The sequence below is a fragment of the Cnephaeus nilssonii genome, assembly GCF_951640355.1.
Source record: "Cnephaeus nilssonii genome assembly, chromosome: 15".
Classification (NCBI taxonomy): Eukaryota; Metazoa; Chordata; class Mammalia; order Chiroptera; family Vespertilionidae; genus Cnephaeus; species Cnephaeus nilssonii.
Window position 1 is genome coordinate 2,591,847 of NC_137086.1, and position 18,248 is coordinate 2,610,094.

The following is an 18,248-nucleotide window of genomic DNA, read 5'->3' on the forward strand; positions in this document are numbered from 1 at the left end:
GCTGGCACTGCATGGTGTTTTTCCTGCTCCATAACCTGGATTCCATACCCACGCAATTTTGAGAGTTTGAAAAATGCACCCCATCCCTCCTTTTGTGTCATCTAAGCTGCCTTCTTTTATCAACAGAAGTCCCCTTTACCTCCTTAAGGAAATGTCCCCTGTGGAGTGCCGCCGTGTGAGGCGTGGGTGGGGCGGGTTCCCGGCGAAGGCCCTAGCCCCCGGGGAGGAGGTTTCAGGGGCCAGGGCGCTCCCATTCTCAGCCGGGGGAGTCTCTGTCCCCCCAGAACTGTGGCCAGTCCTCCAGCTTCCCCGGGCCTGTTTCCCGTCTCTAAAGGGAGGAGGATGCGCATCCACAAAGGTGGGTAGTAAAGGTGGTTACACGCGTTAATCTCTGCAATGTGCAGTCAGAAAACCAAAGAAAAACCCTTTTAGGAGTGAAAAACCCCAACAACATGGTCCGTCTGCTGTCGGCAGTTAGACCGATGGAAGCCGAGCAAGGACAGGGGCCTGGCAGGGAAGGTCGCCAGGACGGAAGCCCCCAGGTCCTGGCAAGGAACAATCAATTGTAGGGCGGGGCCTCGCCCCCAGGGTGACCTTTCCCTCCCTCGCTATCGCTGGTCACCTGGTTTAGACCCCCTGACCCAATTGCTCCCTGGAGATAATATCCAGGCCTCAGTTGTACGGCAGCTCTGGGCCCAGATAAGCAGCCAAACCAGCCACGGCTGACCTCAGGCCCCGCTGCCTGGAATGGTGACCGCCCCCCCCCCCCCCCGCCCCCGTGCCTGCCAAGCCATCAATGGAGACCACCACCGACAAGGACGCACCTAGAAAACTGCAGAACATTCTACTGAGGTCTTCCCTGGGGCTGCCCTGCAATCTCCGCCCTTAACACCAGTAGGAGGGAGGACCCAGCGTGCTCTCCCTCCTGGGAGCGGGCCCACAGCTTTCCTCTCCCTTCCCTTCGGGGATACCGCCCCCCCCAACCCCCACCTCCCGGGCCCCTTACCACTAGCCTCCTCACTCCCAAGTTCCAAGGGCTCTTCCTTTACCTCCGTAACTCGTTCCCTGAGCCCATTTCTTCTGGGAATTACTGCTTCTGCTGGATCACAAACCAGGGAGCTGGACAAGACGCCGAATGAGCCCATTCGTTAGGAGTCATCTTTATTGCGTGCAGGTCAGAGCAGATTACCTCTGTCAAATTCTGAACAGACACAGGAGGGAGTATTTTCTTTTTATACCCTTCTAGTTCTTTGTGTAAGACAGCTTGTAACCTTGAATACATATTATACCTAACCAAACACCTGTCATATCTACCCAGACAACTTGTAACTTTTGAGTACATATCTAATCAAACACCTGTAACCGTGGATGAACAAACCCTTGGCAGAATATGTGAATTAATAGAGTGTATCAACCCCTTTAGATGGCTAGCTTGCAAGTTAAGTTTATTTTTCTATTAAAAAAAAAACACAGTTATTTTACAGTCTAAAAATAACAGCGTGATTATTATCCGAGGCCTACCTTTCCTTCCCTCCCTCCCCGCTCCCCACGGAATAAGAGACTAAGAATAACAGAGTAGTTCACACAGCAGTTTCAAACAGCAGTTTTTCCAAAGGAGGGACCGCTCCGCTTCACTTCTGCCTCTGAGATTCACCGACTAACTGTTCTCTTGTAGTTTGGGTCTTGGCTCTGAATTCCTTCCTGACCTGAACCCCAAGTAGGGAGGTTGCTAAACCCAGGTTTGGCCTGACCCCACCGGTCAGACACCTGGTGCCGGTTCAGCCGCCTACAATACATCCCCCTGCGCGGGGTGCCCGTCTGCCCTTCCGGGGTCTGCCCACCCAACCCGTGAGGAGGCGGGGCTGGGGGGAGGCGGGCTCCCGGGGCTCAGAGTGCGCGGGCGGACTTCCCGCGGAAAAGTGAATCAGCAGCGGGCTGACTCATTGCGGGCCTGGGCGGGGCCTGGGCCTGGGCGGGGCGACACGGGAGCGGGGTGGAATTGGATTGGACCATTCGGACGTGGGCGGGGCGTCCCAGACCAATTGGGTCTCAGTGGGCGTGGTCAGTCAGGGAGGGGCGGGGTCGGTGGGAGGAGTGGACACTAGCTGGGCGGGGTGATCCCGGCGGGAGCGCAGACCCGGGCCGACTGGGCGGACCCAACTGGGCGGACCCGGACTGGACGGACCCCGACTGGGCGGGATCGGGCTGGGCGGACCCCGACTGGGCGGGATCGGACTGGACGGACCCCGACTGGGCGGGATCGGGCTGGGCGGACCCCGACTGGGCGGGCTCGGGCGGGGCCGGGGCACCGGCGGAGGCCCGAGGCCAGGGAAGGCGGAAGGACTGGGCCAGCCCCGCATCCGAGTGCTGAGCGGCTTCCCCTCGCGCTGCGGCCGGACCCGCGGAGCCCGCGCCCCCGACCCGAGCCGCCGGCGCCATGGGCTCGGCGCTGCTGGGGTTCTGCAACTGGAGCACCCTGGGCGTGTGCGCGGCGCTCAAGCTGCCGCAGATCTCCGCCCTGCTGGCGGCGCGCAGCGCGCGGGGCCTCAGCCTCCCGAGCCTGCTGCTGGAGCTGGCGGGGTAGGTGCCCGGCGGCCGGCCTTCCCCTCGCCTCTGCCGGCGGGGCCGAGAGCCGCGGGCGCGATGGAGCCGGGGCGGGGGGCGGAGCCGGGGAGGGGCACCCCCCGGGGCCAGCACTGCCCCCGTCATTCGTGCCCACCACCTGCGTGGCACACCCACTTCGCAGACGAGGAAGCCGACACCCGGTCCCCATCACTCGCTCCCGTTAGTGACAGCGGCCGGGCTGTGAGCCAGGCCGTCTGCGCCCGGAGGCGCTCGGATGCCGTCCCGGTCACGGCGGCGTCTAGGTCCGCCGGGCACCGCGCCGCCGCGGCGGTTCGGGTTAACATGGAGCCGAAATAGCTCCATCGCCCAGCGGGTGGGCCCTTCGCCGGGGACCTGGCCCAGGACGCCGCATCCCCCGGGCTGTGGCGATGCTGGTGCGAGCACCGCTCCCGCGCCGCCGGGGAGGACCGCACCCCGCACCCCGCCCCCCGCCCCGGCGCGGCCACGCCCCGGCTTTGTCTGCGGGACGGGCATCCCGGCGCCCCTGTGCGGTCCCGGGGCGCACCTGCCTCGGGGTGCATCTCCCAGCACCCCCCTAAAGGGCCTGACATCACGCCTAACCACGCCCCTCCTCACCCCCCCACCCCGGCTCAGACCTCGGTTTCCTCACCTGTCAGACGAGGGGATGGGCTTTTCCAAGGTCGCTGTGACTTTAAACCCCACGTGTTTTTTTTTGGGGGGGGGGCCCGGATGGGGAGAATGGAGGGCTCTTTGGAGCCGCGGAGGGGGCCCGGGGTTGAAGGGCGGGCGGAGCCCAGCAGAGGCCGCTCCTGGAGAGGGGGGCTCCCCATCAGGGTGGGAGTGGGTGCCCTGACTCCGGGGGTAAGGCCTAAAGGAGGTCGCAGACTAGGGAGACTGGGTGGGGAGATTCGAGTGAGGGGGACCACCTGACCCAGCAAACCTGGGGGTCTGGCCCCTCCCCTCGGCTGGGCCCTCCCGCCCCGCTTCTCTCCTGCCAGCCTGACCCCCCCTCCCATCTCCCGGGAGGTTCTGAGGGCCTGTCCTGGCACCAGCACCCCAGGAGGGGCAGCCCGGGTCCCCCCTGGGGCCGGATGGGGATGACAGTCTGGGAAGGAGGCAGGCAGAGGAGGCCCAGCCAATGAGAGGCTCTGTCCCGAAAGGCCTGGCCGAGGGGAGGGGAGTGACCCACCCCCTGGGCCCTGCACCTGGAGGAAGACGGGCAGGTGCCGTGGGGCCTGGAGCCTGCCCCCTCCCTGCCGCCTTCTGAGATAAAGGAGGTCAGGGCGTGACCTTCACCCAGCCCCTGCCCTGTCACTCCATCTACCAGTTACCGGAGCCAAAACCAGCCCTCGGGCCGGTGCGGCTCCTCTGGCCCCGGGAGCCTGCGGTGGGGCGTGGAGCGGGAGGTGGCTGGGCTCGGTGATGCCAGTGAGAGGACTGGGCACTGAGAGGACCCGGAGCTGGGGGGGGGGGGTGTTGGGGATGGGGGGGGCCGGACAGACCTCTGCTGTCACTTTCGCTGTTCCTGGGACAGCTGTCCAGACAGATTCCAGCTTTGGGGACAGGCAGACTGTCTGTCGCTAACCCTGGCCCGCCCGCTGCCCTCCGTGAAAGTTGGTGTCGGTGGCCATCCTGACGCCCGTGCGGGTACACCCAGAACCCCGCAGCAGGGATGTCCAGCCATCTCAGATCCTGAAGTGAACATCCCACCCGTGCTCTCCGCCCGCCTCCTCCACGCCTCCGGCCGCAGCCGCAGGTCTCAGGCCTCCCCAGCCTGTGCTCGGTGCGGCTGGCTCCCTGTCCGGGCAGGAGGTCAGGGGTGCCCTCCTCTCCACAGGTTCCTGGTGTTCCTCCGGTACCAGGTTTACTACGAGTACCCGCTGCTGACCTACCTGGAGTACCCCATTCTCATCGCACAAGGTAACGAGCCCCCTCCTCCCTCCCTTTCCTCCCCTCCCCCTCTCCTCCCCCCCCACTCTGCACCCGCCCGCCCGTCACCGCCCTGGGCCCCGCCTCCCTCACGCAGAGCCTTTCCCCCCAGATTTCATCCTGCTGCTCTGCGTGTTCCGTTTCAACGGGAACGTGTACCGGGCGGCGCCCTACATCGCCCTGTATCCTTCTGCATGGGGGGCGGGGGGGACGGGAGGAGATGGGTCTTATTCAGCGGCTGTCACCCCCTCATGCCTTTTTGGTCGCACCAAAGAGAATCCCCAGTGCAGACTCCATGCGAGCCAGGGTCTCCCCAGCCAGGGGTGCCCGCCCCGCCCCGGCCAGGGCGCTGGATGGGGGCTCACCGCGGGGCTGCTGAGCAGAAGCACTCCTGCTCCGAGGCCTACCTTTCCTTTAGGGGGCGCTGTCTTTCTTCCCGCAAACATCCCCCCAGAATCTAAGTCAGGGGGACGAGGACATGAACCCAGCGCGCTGACACACCTGGTCACCTGTTGGCGGCTGGTGCGGCTCCTGGCAGCTTGTTCCAGGCCACGGTCAGGCCCCTCGTGCAGACTTCAGGGGTGTCTCTGTGGGGGTGCGGTCCTCACACAGACACGTCCCATCTGCCTTGAGCCGGGTCCTGGCTTTCAACTCTTTGTGGAAACTCACTCTCCTGTTGACTTCCACCCCTTAAAGGGCCAGGCAAGCCTTTGACGGGCAGTCGTTAAACCTGCCACACCTGGGACTTGGGGCCTGGTGTTCCCCAGAGAGGAAAGAGGGACGTGCTGCCGGCCTGTCTGCCCCCTCCGCCCGGGCGGCCCCGGCAGGGCCCGTGCCCGCTCTGAGCTGCCGCTGCCCGCCGGTGAGGTGGGCTGGCGATGCCTCTTCAGGGTTTAGAGGGAACTAGCAAGTCCCGGGAGCACAGGACGGCGGAGGCCTGGACAGGCGTCCTGGCTGTTTTCCCAGAAGCCCCTCTGCAGAGTGGAGCTGGGTGTGCACCGTCCCGGCCCTCTGCTCTTCGGTCGCGTTCCCCCCTGACTCAGTTTCCCTCTGCACACCCAGGGGTCGCAGTCCTCCCGCCCTTGGGCGCTCCAAGGTTAGCCCCAGCTGCTCACAGGTTTTGAGCACGGAGTCCTCTGACGATGAGAAGCGCGGCGTGACCTACTATTTAAATAAAATGCGACAACTCACCTGGTGCCCGTGGGGAGGCTGCAGATTCGAAAGCACGGGTGCCCTCGGCGCCTCGGGAGCCTCAGCGGGATGTTCGTCATCAACGGGCCCCAAATACTGCGGGGGACGTGCTTCCGAGAATCCATTGTTTCGGACCTGAAATTCACAGTTAGCTGGGTGCCCTGTCATTTCACTTGCTAAATCTGGCCACCCTCCAGAAAAGTCACCTCTAGGATCTCGGTAGCGGCTAGTGTAGGTCACGGTTTATAAAATGTCCATCAGGGCTGAATGGGATGAGGTGTAGCAGTAGAATATTGGGCAAAGGTTACTGCAGATGTTCTTTCTGAAAACGGAGCCAGCTTTCATCCAGATTCAGGCGGCCTTTCTGGTGTCGCCTGGGTTGCTAGTAGCTCGTCGACTGACTTCTAGCACAGAACATTGTCTGTTTCAGCCCCTCATTTAACTAATGTTCTTCACTAAACTCACAGCGACCTACACTTTGGGGTCCCTCCAATGAGCCACAAAGCACGGAGCAGGGAGAGGGGGCAGAGAATGCTAAGTCCGTTTTGCAGATGAGCAAACCCAGGTGGAGACGGCCCTGAACTTGCCCGTGGTCGCAGCAGAGGGCCGGCGGTCCTCAGTGGCTGGCCACCTGCTCCAGCTTCCCAGGCTGAGCTCTGTCCCTCGGCATCCTCGGAAGTCAGACGTCGCTCCTCCTGTCGGCCAGCTCTGCTGCCCGCTGCCGTCACCCATTTTCACCCAGGGGTTCGTGAAGAGGGGAAAGCGGAGAGGGTTTCACGTGGCACGGGTTTTGCAGGACGTGCCCGCTTCAGAATGTTGGCCCCTTGTAAGAGCTGAGCTCGGGCCATCACACAGGTCGGGAACGAAGCCGGAAGCTAAAATCAATCCCCTGGGAATTCCCAGCCCTGCGGCAGGCCATGGGGGCGCACGGGGCGCTGTGCCTTGTCCCATCAGCTGCTTCCGTGCTCGGGGCTCCTGGCTCCCGGCGGGAGGCCGGCCTTGTCTTTGCCAAGTCTGCCAGTTCCCCCTGGGGTCGGGGTTAGTTTCCACGGCACCGGCCACTTCCTTAACGCGGCAAGGTTTGTGGCGTCCTGGTTCCTCCTCTCCCTGCGGAAGTGGATCATGGACCTGGCCATGGTGAGTGCGCCCCGAGACAGCAGCCCTCACCCCCCTCTCTCTGTCCCCGGCCCCGCGAGCACCTGATAGACCAAAGGTTCCACCTGCTCGTTCCACCGGCACCGAAGCGGGAGGGAAACAAGTGCAGCTCCCCCCACAGGGAGCCGGATTCTCACGGCAACAATGGGGAGAACCAGACCGGGGGCCTGAGCAGAAGTTAAAGAGCTTCCGGGCCGGTTAGCCATGACACAGTGGCCACTTGCGCATTCTTTTTTTTTTTTTTTAATATATTTTATTGACTTTTTACAGAGAGGAAGAGAGAGGGATAGAGAGTTAGAAATCGATGAGAGAGAAACATCGCTCAGCTGCCTCCAGCACACTCCCTATGACCGGAATCGAACCTGGGACCCTTGAGTCCGCAGGCCGACGCTCTATCCACTGAGCCAAACCGGTTTCGGCGACTTGCGCATTCTTTTTGTCCTCCTGGAAGGGGGTCATACGCCTTGTCCTGGCATTTTTTTCCTTCCTGGTTAAGGGCCCAAATGCGCATGCTGAGAACAGGGTGCTGGCGGGGGTCAGGAGCATCGGACCACAGATGTCTCCAGGCGACAGAGTGGAGGGCTCCACCCAGGGCGAGAGAGGGCACAAGGCACCGCCTGCCACACCCAGCTCCTGCGCTTCGCCCTCTCCCCCAACATCTAAGCACCCTTCTTCCTTCCCGTCCCGCTCTGGGTTGGACCCTGTGCCAGGAAAGCCGGCTCACCGGCAGCTGAATCTGTATCGTGAGACGGTCCAGGCCTTGGCTGTGTCCCCGAAGGAGACGCTCGGCTCCACCCGCAGCCGCAGTGCGTTTGTAGAGGCCCCGGTGGGCGCAGCCAGGCAGCGCTCGCCGCTCAGTCGCCCGGCGGGTGCAGGGCCTGATGCGTCACCACGTGGGCCCCTTACAGGAGCCAGAAGCCGGAGGTGGCGCCCCAGCCGCTGCTGGGACTCTGTGAGCCTGTAGGTCAACGCGGCATGGCCCCCCTGGGCTCTGAAACACAGTCTCTCTCTCTCTTTTTTATTGATGTCAGAGAGGAAGGGAGAGGGAGAGAGAAACATCAATGATGAGAGAACCATGGATTGGCTGCCTCCTGCACGCCCCCCCACTGGGGATCGAGCCCGCACCCAGGCGTGTGACTGGGAATTGAACCGTGACCTCCTGGTTCCTAGGTTTGAGACTCAACCACTGAGCTCAGCCAGCCGGGCCGGGCCTCTCTTTTAGTTGCGGGTGGAGCTGCTGAGCCTCGTGGCCCAGCCGTGACCTTCCTTACTCTCTCTTCTCACCAGCTCCAGGCAGCAGGTGCTCACCCAGGACTAGGTGACCCCATTGCGTGGCCCTTTTCACCAGCCGGGGCCTCGCCCTGGCACCGACGGGCTCCCCGGTCACCTGAAACGGTGGCTCCCAGGGCACGTTCCGTCTGCGGGGCCTTTTCTCCCGAGGGCGCCCCTAACGCTCCCGTTCATCTGCCACAGAACCTGTGCACCCTCCTCAGCGCCGCCAGCAAGGTCGCGCAGCTGCAGTGCCTGTGGGCGGCCCGGGACGCGGGGGCCGTGAGCGCGCTCACCTGGGGCCTGGCCGCCTACACCAGCGCCAGTAAGAACGGGAGTCCTTCCCGCCCGCATCCACCCATCCACCGGGCCCCGTTTCCTTTATTTATAAAACCAGGGGGCAGACTGCAGTGACTTAACATGGATTGTACTGCGTGGGAGCCTTTCCCTCAATGAACCCTTTCAGGGGCTTCCTATGTAAATGAGATTTTCAGAAAGTTGGGTGGGGGGTGGGGGTGGGGGGGAGTGTGAGCTGCCACAGGGCGGAAGGGGAGCGGGCGGGCATGGCTGGCTTTGCTGCTTTATGAAACACAGCACGCGCGAGTGTTCGGTGCCGGCAAAGTCTTTCAGGATCAGTGAGCATCCAGTCCTGTCTTTAAAATGGAACGACATTAGCTAAACACCCCGCTGTCTGAGAAGCGAGTTGGTACTTATTGCTGAAAACTTTCTGTTGCAGCAAGAATAATAACCACCTTAATGACCACCAATGACCTTACAAGTAAGCAAAATGTTTTTCTGCCCTCTTCCTTGTTAAAGATGCCTTTTGCCGCCTTCGTCTGTCAATGTCGCAGGGGTCAGCAGGTCCCCTGGCTCCCCCGTGTGATACGTGTAGAGGCCATGCCAGACATATGCTCCTGGTCCCCTTTTGTGGTACCCGGCAGTCAATGCCTACCTTTGTGGAGCGTCCGCGGCCAGTGGCCATGGACAGGAAAGCAGCCACACCCGTAGCTAGTGAGGAATGTTGTGAGCCGCGTTTGAAAGAGGCCGGATGGGCACCTGCAGGGAGCCTGCGGGCTGGAGGGAGCTGGGAGGGTCCACGGGAAGATGGGCGGCCCGGAGAAGGTGGGAAGAGACTGTCACAAGCAGCAGCGTGTGGAGGTCACACGGGACCCCAGAGGATGCAAGGCCTGGTCTGGGAGGGTCAGAAGGGCGGACTGCGCCGGGGGGGGGGGGGGGGGGGGGGGGGGGGGGGGGCGGGGCGCCTGAGGAGGGGAGGGACGAGGTGTCAGGATGGTCCAGCCCCTCAAACAGCCCACAAGCAGCGGAGGGCCCTTTACAGCAGGGGAGGGACAGAACCTTTTGACTCCATGTCCTTGCTCTCCTTAAAGGGGTCCTGTGACGGAGAGAAGGCTTGGGTCAACCCTAGGAGTTTTTACCTCCCACACTGTGCACGTAAAAACCTTTTGGGAAATGTTTACAGCAGAGGGGGTCACCTGGTCCTGAACCTGCCCCCCGCAGAGCCTGCTTGCAGCGGCTCGTCCTCAGTGAGAAGCATTGCTGCAGAGAGCGGGGCGTGCGCGGTCCCTTCCCGGGGCAGCTTTGGACACTTGGTCGCTCCGAGAGGGGGAAAGCGAGCTGTGGTCGCAGCACAAACTTGGACAAACTTGGGCCGAGAGGACGGGGAGGCGGCCTTCCTCACGGACCGCCGTCCCCGCGCGGAGAGAAGGGCCGACCCATAACCCAACAAAGCCATCTGCCGTTGAAAATTAAGTTTAAAGATTGAGAATTGTTTTGTGGCACCGGAGGCCGCCTCAGGGACACCTGTCCCCGGAAGTATCCCTGTCTCTGTGGGGACACCCTTCGAAAGCCCGTTAGGCTCATGAATACCGCACCAGGGCTCACCACCAGACACCGCTCATCATCTTCCTCCCCAGGCGTGCTCCCCCCCCCCCCCCCCCAGCACTTTTTGGGAAAGAGCCACGTTTCCATGGTTACCTCACTACAGACGGGGCTTTGACGTCTGTGCATCTTTTCAGGATTACCTTAGCAGAGGGCACCCCGCCTTTCCTTCCCACGCGGTGCTGAGACTCCCCTCCCTGCCCTCAAGACTTAAAAATGACTAAAGTGTGTGTGTGTGTGTGTGTGTGTGTGTGTGTGAACAGTTGTAATATTTCTTATCAGCCTGAGCCAGATTCCTCCCAGTTATACATTGAAGATGACACATTATTATTCATGAAGTCAGGCCAAGTGGCCGATGGTAGTCATGATGGGAAGATCGTTTTCCCAGAAATATTTGGAACCACATTGGGGACCAACGTTGTTCAAAAGTTCTCATGACCTGTAGTTCCAAGTCTCATTTCTTTGAGGGGGAGGGGTGTGTGTGTGAAGCTTTCTTTAGGCTTCTAGAGCAGAATGGTTTTGTTCTCTGACGGGAAAACAGTGTTTAACATACACTTTTTCTCTTCTCGCCTGACCTCAGTCCTTATACGTTTTGTGATCATGCTGGCTTTAAACCTGTGGGTGACGGCGACAGTACTCCGCTACCGGAAGACGGGTGTAAAGGCTGAATGATGGATGCGTAATTCTGACACACAGAGTGGATTTTGAGTAACCGAACCAAAGGAAAGAAGAGCTCATTGCTAAATTGAGGTCTTTTATAAACTAGTCAATCGTTTCTGAAACTCTGGAGCCAAAGGTATTTTAGACTTGAGCCATTCAAACACGTGTTTAAAAATGATCCCCTCCCGCCTGCCCCCCCCCCCCCACTTTATTAGGTCAAGTTGGGACTCAGACATCTGCAGTGTTGAGGTTGGTGGTTAATGGAAACCATCCAAGAACCACTTTGAGATTGCTTTGCCTCTTCAAAGTCATGATTAAGTTCTCTCCAAAGAGCTGACTACATCTGTTTTCAGCTTTCAGAATCTTTTAAGAAATAAGTCCTCCCCACAGCACAAATGAGCGTCCAGTGGGGTTTTGCTCGGTCAGAAGAAGACTTGTAATCAATTACTAGGGGTTCCCTTTCTGGGACTAGTGTCCCATTGCAGCAGATATGACAGGATGGCTTTGTTGTATCATAATACAGTATAATACCCGCTTAGGCATCACAGGTCTATCAGGGCAAGCAGAAATGTAACTGGCTTGAATTCATATGCCAACGCAGTCCTTTAACTTCATACTGTGCCTTTAAGTAATTCCCAACAAAATGTGCTATTGGATGCAATCTCTGTGATGAAGCCATTCATGTTCTGATTTAAGCACAATGCTGCCTTTTTTAACAACTGCTTTTGAAATATATATATATATATACTAGTACTTATATACACACACATATATACATACATACATATATTATTGATTCCGGAGAGGGAGCTATAGAAACATCAATGAGAAAGAATCATTTCATTGATTGGCTGCCTCCTGCATACCTCCCTCTGGGGATCAAGCCTGTAAGCCAGGCATGTGCCCTGACCAGAAGTCGAACAGTGACCTCCTGGTTCATAGAACAACGCTCAAGCACTGAGTCACACTGGCCAGGCAATGTTTTCATAAGGGCCACAGCCATGCAATTAACCATTCTTAGAATTTGGTACAAAACATAGCTTATCTCGACCAGGTTTTGTGTATTGAAAATATATGCAGTAAAGAGTATTGCTGAGTTCTGGCAATTCTTATGGATTTTATTCTCATTACAGTATCATATTCTAAACATGACAAGATTATTATTGTACATGGTATTTTTCTATAAAAGTTTATAAAGCTTAACACTTAAAAAACTCTTTTCCCCTTATAACTGAATGGCATTATTTTGGTGTGTATATACATATATGTAGTAAGTAAATGATACTTATTAGATGTTTTGGTTTCCTGTGTAAAATAAACTTTCAAATTTTGAACTCTGCTGAGTCTTAAAACTGTTTCAATGTGATTCGTTTTCAATGCTGTAAAGTGCCATTTGAAAACATAGATTGTGGTTAGCCCTTTTAGAAAGACTGCTTGGGAACAGCAGGAACAGAAACATGGCATCTAAAAATAAAACCATTCGTTCTGTAGTTCCTAAATCATAGTTGTCACTTTTTAAAAATCCAAGTAAACCCCTTCTCGTGTGCAGTTACAATCTGATGATGGGTATACATACACATTGTGACTTTAGGCCCTCATTGTTCGTTATTAGTTCTTTATCATTGTTTGAAGTCACTCCTTTAAGAACGTGCCCCCGGGGTGACCGCCTCCATCTTTTCCCTTGGGGAGGAAGGGAGTGACTCAGCCATTGCAGACTCCACAGGAGTCCCCTCTCCGATCCCCAAGGGCCCTGGCAGCGAACCACTCCCCTTTGCAGTGCAGGGAGTGGCCTGGCCCAGGTGAGGGCCCAGCCGCGTCCTAGGAAGAACGTGGTCACCAGAGCAATGCTTCCGGACCCCCCTCCCGGCAGCTCACTATTCCTGACAGCCCCGGCGCCCGGCTCTCCTTTGTCCTCAAACACCAAGATCAAATGACAGCCGGACTCCCGAAACTCCACCTTTTGTTTCTCCGTGCGCTCAACGACAGGGCCCGAGATTGGCACGTCTGACCAGGGAACTACCACGCGTCCAGAACGGGAACCAGCCCCACATGCCACGATATTTTGAATTTAATTAAAAAAAAAACAATGAATATTATAAAAATAAATATATTACTCACAATTCGGGTGTTCTTGAATATTTTTCAGCTGCAAATTCTCACGAACAATGGGTTTAAAGTTGGTCAGGGCTGCCACTTAGGGAAAACTTTTTTTTTCTATAGACGCGCATGGTGTGGGGAAGGCCGGCCGCTTGTGTCTACAGACGCTTATGGTGGACAAGGGGTTTAGTTATGACTTATTAGCTATACCCATCTTTTATATCCGTTTTAGGGAAGGCAAATTTGGGGAGTAAATTTTAGGTTGCAGCATGCCAGGAGTATTTCACAGGAAAAGTATAAAAATGCTTATGTCTTAATTATTTATTTTTTAATATAAAAAGCAGGCATAAAATACAATTACATTACTACAAAGATGCAACAAATTTAAAAGAAAGAAAAATCAGGGGGATATGATTTTTGTTCAAAGGGGACAGCTGATCAAATATTTGTGATTATCTAAATCATGCAGTTCAACTTAGTACAACTTCAAACAAATCTCATTACGGGGAAGGGAACCAGGAGCGCCGTCCCCCCAGCTTAACACCCAGCACTGTCACACAGCGCCATCCTCAAAGTGCTTCCCGATCAGAACAGAACAGAACAGCCGTGGCGTCTTCCCACCTATCCGGAGGACGCGAGTCAGTAGCAGTGTCAACACAGGCGGAGAAACTCAGGTGTGACCTCCTCCCGTCGGAATTTACAAACATGCTTCTCAGAGCATGCTCCAGCAGGGCCCGGGGTCAGGCCTGTGGGCACCAGGGCCCGGGCCGGGTTAGCAGCAGCAGCAGCACTTCTGCAGCGGGGTCTGGCCGCGGGCGCTCCTCCTCCAGGACCTAGGCCGATGGGAAGGCGCCTGCCGGGCCAGATTCCTGTGACCAGCGTAGGCTGGCTTTAGAAACACTCACCTACATCTTAGATTTTCTGGTACATTATCCTTTGGCTATAGCATTTTAAATGTTCAGATTTTTTAAAAAAAATTCTTGCTTCTAGATAACAATTTTTTAATACTTTTCAAAAATCCACTATACACCAATTTTCAACAGTAACACCAGTTTTACTTCTACTTGTCTCGCTTATCCCCACGAAAGTACAAAAATCTAACTAAGAAAACCCCAGCATTCACTACTTCTTAGTTCTCAATAGGAGGTATTTATGGCTCTAGGAGAAACCAGGTGTGAGGAAAGAAGCAACTTTTGGTCTCTTATTTATCCTGGAGGCTTTGGAGCCTCCAGAGAAAGAGAAGCTGGCACACCATCTGGCTGTTACACCAAGTCAGTATCACACGGAGGGAGTGCTGGGAAGAGAACATTTGGGTAGGTGCATGCATCATTCATGTTCGTACATGAAACCAGCAACAGGGTAAAAAGCAAATTCTTACCCAAGGTCCGAATCTTTTATTAAGCACATTTCTGTTAGCTGGACAACTTTAGAAATCTTATGTCAAACCACATAATGTGAATAATCTCCATGGGAGAGATTTGTTTCACCCCTTAGAATATCTTCCCCCAACCCCCAAAAGTCACATTGATCTTCCTCGTATAGTTGCATCACACCATGATTCTCCATATTCTCTAATATATACAGCATTCAAAATTTAAACTTTTGCCATTTTTACTCAAATATTTCAATTACTCATGTGTAAACTTCAAATTATTTCACCTTAATAAAGTTTATTAAAAATATATATATATACTCTCCAATTCAGAATATGATAGAGCCTCCCATAGTGTAACAAAATCTTTATATAAAATATTAATTCAGTCTCCTTTTAACAAGTCTAATGAGTGGAAATATTTATTCTATATAAATTTTATATATTTTTCATTTTAAAATCTTACTTTAAAAAAAAATCTGTGCCCCCAAACCAGAACCGCAGAACACACCTGCGAGGGACCGCCTCCAGCACGCCGCCCAGTTTCAGCACAGACGGCAGGAGGGGGGGCAGGCCGGACACCGGAAGAGTAACGGGATTCCCTTTCAGGACAGCGGCAGCCACAGGCCACTCTTCAGTTTCCACAACAGTGTCTGTAACTGGGGACCCACCTTTAAACACCTCCACACTGACCCCCCAGGGAACAATGAAAAATGTCTTAGTTCCTTCATTGAAATATCGGATGACGTACTTCAGTACCACACCAAACTGTGTGTTTATGTGTATAGGGACTGGTAAAAGACCACACAGTTTTCTGCCTGATGCTTCTCGCTGATGCACAGTCACAGTAAAACAGACTTCTGTGGGTGAGAAATCCAGCAGGGATGTCCTGCCTGTGCTGTCACTTTAACAGCATTTAAATACAAAGCTAAGTGCCTCTGAGGCCACTTCTTCCCAGCACCGGTTTTCACAACCCAATACTGAAACATTGCCATACACAATTGTGTGGTTAAGGGGTCACATTTCAATACTTAAAATATATCTAGAGTATATTTTAGTTTTCTTTATATTTGAGATAATTTTTGAATGTTGAGTGTGAAATGTAAAAATAGTCACAAATGTCCTTACCAGAAATAAAAACATATCTAGGGTAGTCAGCAAATTCCAAGCAAAGAAAACATTTCAGTCACACACTAATACTGAGGTCTGTAAAAAGGCTTGGATGAATAATAGATATACGTAAAAGATATATTAGTTCTAATACTATCCATTATTGTTTCTATCACCATACTTTAAAAAATTGTTATACAATCAAAATAGGCTGACATTGATAACTATTATATGTAAAAATAGTGCACTATCTTCTTCTGCAAAGCAAATTTGCATCCTAAGAGTTGGTAAACACTTTTTAATACAGAAAAGGGATGAGACTTGGAAAAAATTAAATTAAGGCATTCAAAATGGATAAAGTTGCCTATCATGAAGCAATAGGAAACCGATATAATTAAGTTCAAAGTTTCTGTTACAGCAACATGAACATGCAGCTCCATCAGGTACACACAAATGAGTGCTATAACCCCAATGTTATGGCTTTATACAAGTGCATAGTTGCAACTGTAGTAATGGTATCTGATTAATGAGTATAAAAAATAAAGTGGGAAGTTAAAAAACCCTCTTGCAGTATTACAGTACTACATGTGTGTGTGTACATGTACACACACACGCACACACACACGCGCACACACACAGTATAATGGTCACTTCTCCAAGACGCAGTCTGTATCACGTAGTGAAACCCGTTCCCAGATTCTTGCGGCGAACGTGCTGGTGAAACCTCTGCTGAAGCTGAGCAGATGACTCCTTTGCCTCTTCTCAACCCTCTGTGCCACGTGCTGTGAGTGTGAGTGATGCCAAGACGGCTTTATGGAGCTTTTGGAAGAGTTAACCAATCTCCGCTGGTTCAACCTATTGTTCCAAAGGAGCCTAGAAAAATCTCTCCAAGATTTATAATTTATATTGCGGGAATAAAGGGAATATGTATGTGTGTGTATCAGTCTCTCAGGAAAATACAGCTTTTCAATAAATTTTGGGCCATCATATTTCAGTCTTGTTTTAACTGGAAGAATAGGATCACCTTGAATAATGACTGCATTCATAGAAGGCAGTTAGCTGCAAAGAAAAGAAAAATAAAGTTGAGACAGTGAAATAATAAGAGATTGTCAAATTCTTTGAAAAGGCATTCCATGTACACCATTAAACTAGATAGTCTTCCAACTACAATACTTTTAACACCTAAATCATGCATAAAACATATTTACCGTGCTACATTTTTATTTTTGGGTACATGCAATTATAGTCTTTTTCATATTTTCCTATATTGGCTACAAACATGACACACAGTTTTAATACGGTTAACTGACTGGCAGGTTCAGACAATATGACACTGAATAACTCATGTGAACGTAAGTGTGACTGGAGTGTAACTGCTAGCTGCCTCAGTAGCTGAAAGAACAGTGAACTTATGGACCAGCCTTTACTTGACTATTTGACCCTTAAAATCTATGAAATGGAAACATACACACTGTAGTAAATAAAATGCTCTGTATATCCTGGTTATAAACAGATCCCCAGTATTACATGATTTAAGTATGTTTTGCAATGTGCTTACTTAGATTAAGATAGACCTTTTTTAAAATCCATCCCATGCAAAACATTTAACTCAGGAGGTTATATTTTCACTCGAATCTACTCCAGCCACTATTAACCAAATTTTTTTACATTTTCTAAAAGCATAAGAACTCTCACACCATATCATTGGCATCCTTCAGCAAGAGAAACATTACATTTCCAAAAAGCAAACATTTCACAGCATCACAAAGCAGCCCAGATCAGAAACAACTATTTCACAGCACTTATTAGACTTAGAAAGTTTTAACGGTTTCAATTCTTGCAGTTAGAAAGGAAAGAGGAGGAAGGCAGGGAGGTAAGAAGAGAGGATGGAGGGAGAAAAGAACCTCATGCTATGTTCACAAACTAAAACATTTGTAGGAACTTGCAAACACTGTAAATTGTACTTCTCTGAATATGGCTTCTTTGGAATAAACAGAAAGTACCATATTTAGTTCCTTTTGTTATTGCTACATGTTTTGTTCCTAAGATAAAAATTTTAATTCCAATTGTATTGAAAAGTATATAGCCAGAAAAGAATCTGAACATAGCATTTCACTTTTCTACTTAACATAAAAATTTTAGTTAGGAACTTTCTTGAAAACTACTTTTCAAATATATACTATTAAAGAATTAATAAAATTTCAAAAGTAGCAAAAAAATAATGAAAACCCAGTGCAAACAGCATGCACTACTTGAAAGTACTAAAATAACTCATTTTTCACTTTTTGATTTACCCCATTTATTTCTTCAGAAATCAAAAACATCGTCATCATCATCACCACCATCAACATCATCAAATGACCAATCCCAGTCTTTAAATGCCAAATCAAGCAATCTGTAATGGGAGGTTTGCAAATTTATACTCTAAGAATACTCTTTAGGAACAACAGTTTCATAAACTATGATCTAGAAATCACACTTTGAATGTGCATGAGCATGTTTACTTTCCCTCCATCAATAACATGATTAAGATGGAAACAGCCAAGAAATCTTCTTTCTCTTATATATAAACAAGAGGCCCGGTGCACGAATTTGTCCAGGGGAGGGAGTCGATCAGGACCTGCTGGCCGGGGGAAGGACCGCAGGAGGTTGGCCAGCAGGCCCTGATCTAGCTGTGTAGATGTGCTGAGGTAGCGGCACGCAAAGACCACAGACAGAGCGCCCCAAAATGGCCTGAACACCAGCTATGCTCTGAGGAGGAAATACAGCTCTACTTCGCTGCCCACACGCGGGCCGCCTCACTCTCCCCGGGGCGGAGTTGCTGACAGACAGACAGGTTGTCTCTCCTACCTCAGCCACACGTTTTTTCAGGGCTCTGCCCCCAATCATGATAGGTAGCTGACTTCAGCCAATGGTGGCACAACGCCGTAGGAGCACTAGCCAATCAGCAGTTGGGAGCCCGGAAAGGCATGGGGCTGAG

The 18,248-nt window shown here is 52.9% G+C and overlaps 2 protein-coding genes across 3 annotated transcripts in view; one reads left to right on the plus strand and one right to left on the minus strand.

The window, feature by feature from the left end:
- The first annotated feature begins 2,295 nt into the window (after positions 1-2,295).
- SLC66A3 (solute carrier family 66 member 3) lies at positions 2,296-12,028 on the plus strand. The gene is made up of 7 exons (XM_079792271.1): positions 2,296-2,580; positions 4,424-4,506; positions 4,628-4,697; positions 6,786-6,843; positions 8,335-8,455; positions 8,867-8,908; positions 10,610-12,028. Exons 1-7 carry the CDS (start codon positions 2,438-2,440, stop codon positions 10,699-10,701), a joined length of 609 nt encoding a protein of 202 aa, XP_079648397.1. The 5' UTR covers positions 2,296-2,437; the 3' UTR covers positions 10,702-12,028.
- A 783-nt stretch (positions 12,029-12,811) lies between these two features.
- Positions 12,812-18,248, minus strand: part of ROCK2 (Rho associated coiled-coil containing protein kinase 2) — an 87,283-nt gene continuing 81,846 nt past the window's right edge. The window contains exon 33 of one of the 2 annotated variants that reach the window (XM_079792269.1): positions 12,812-16,327. In XM_079792269.1, coding sequence (XP_079648395.1) covers positions 16,324-16,327 — 4 coding nt within the window. In that variant the 3' untranslated portion in view covers positions 12,812-16,323. The other variant, XM_079792270.1, reaches the window with a different exon arrangement.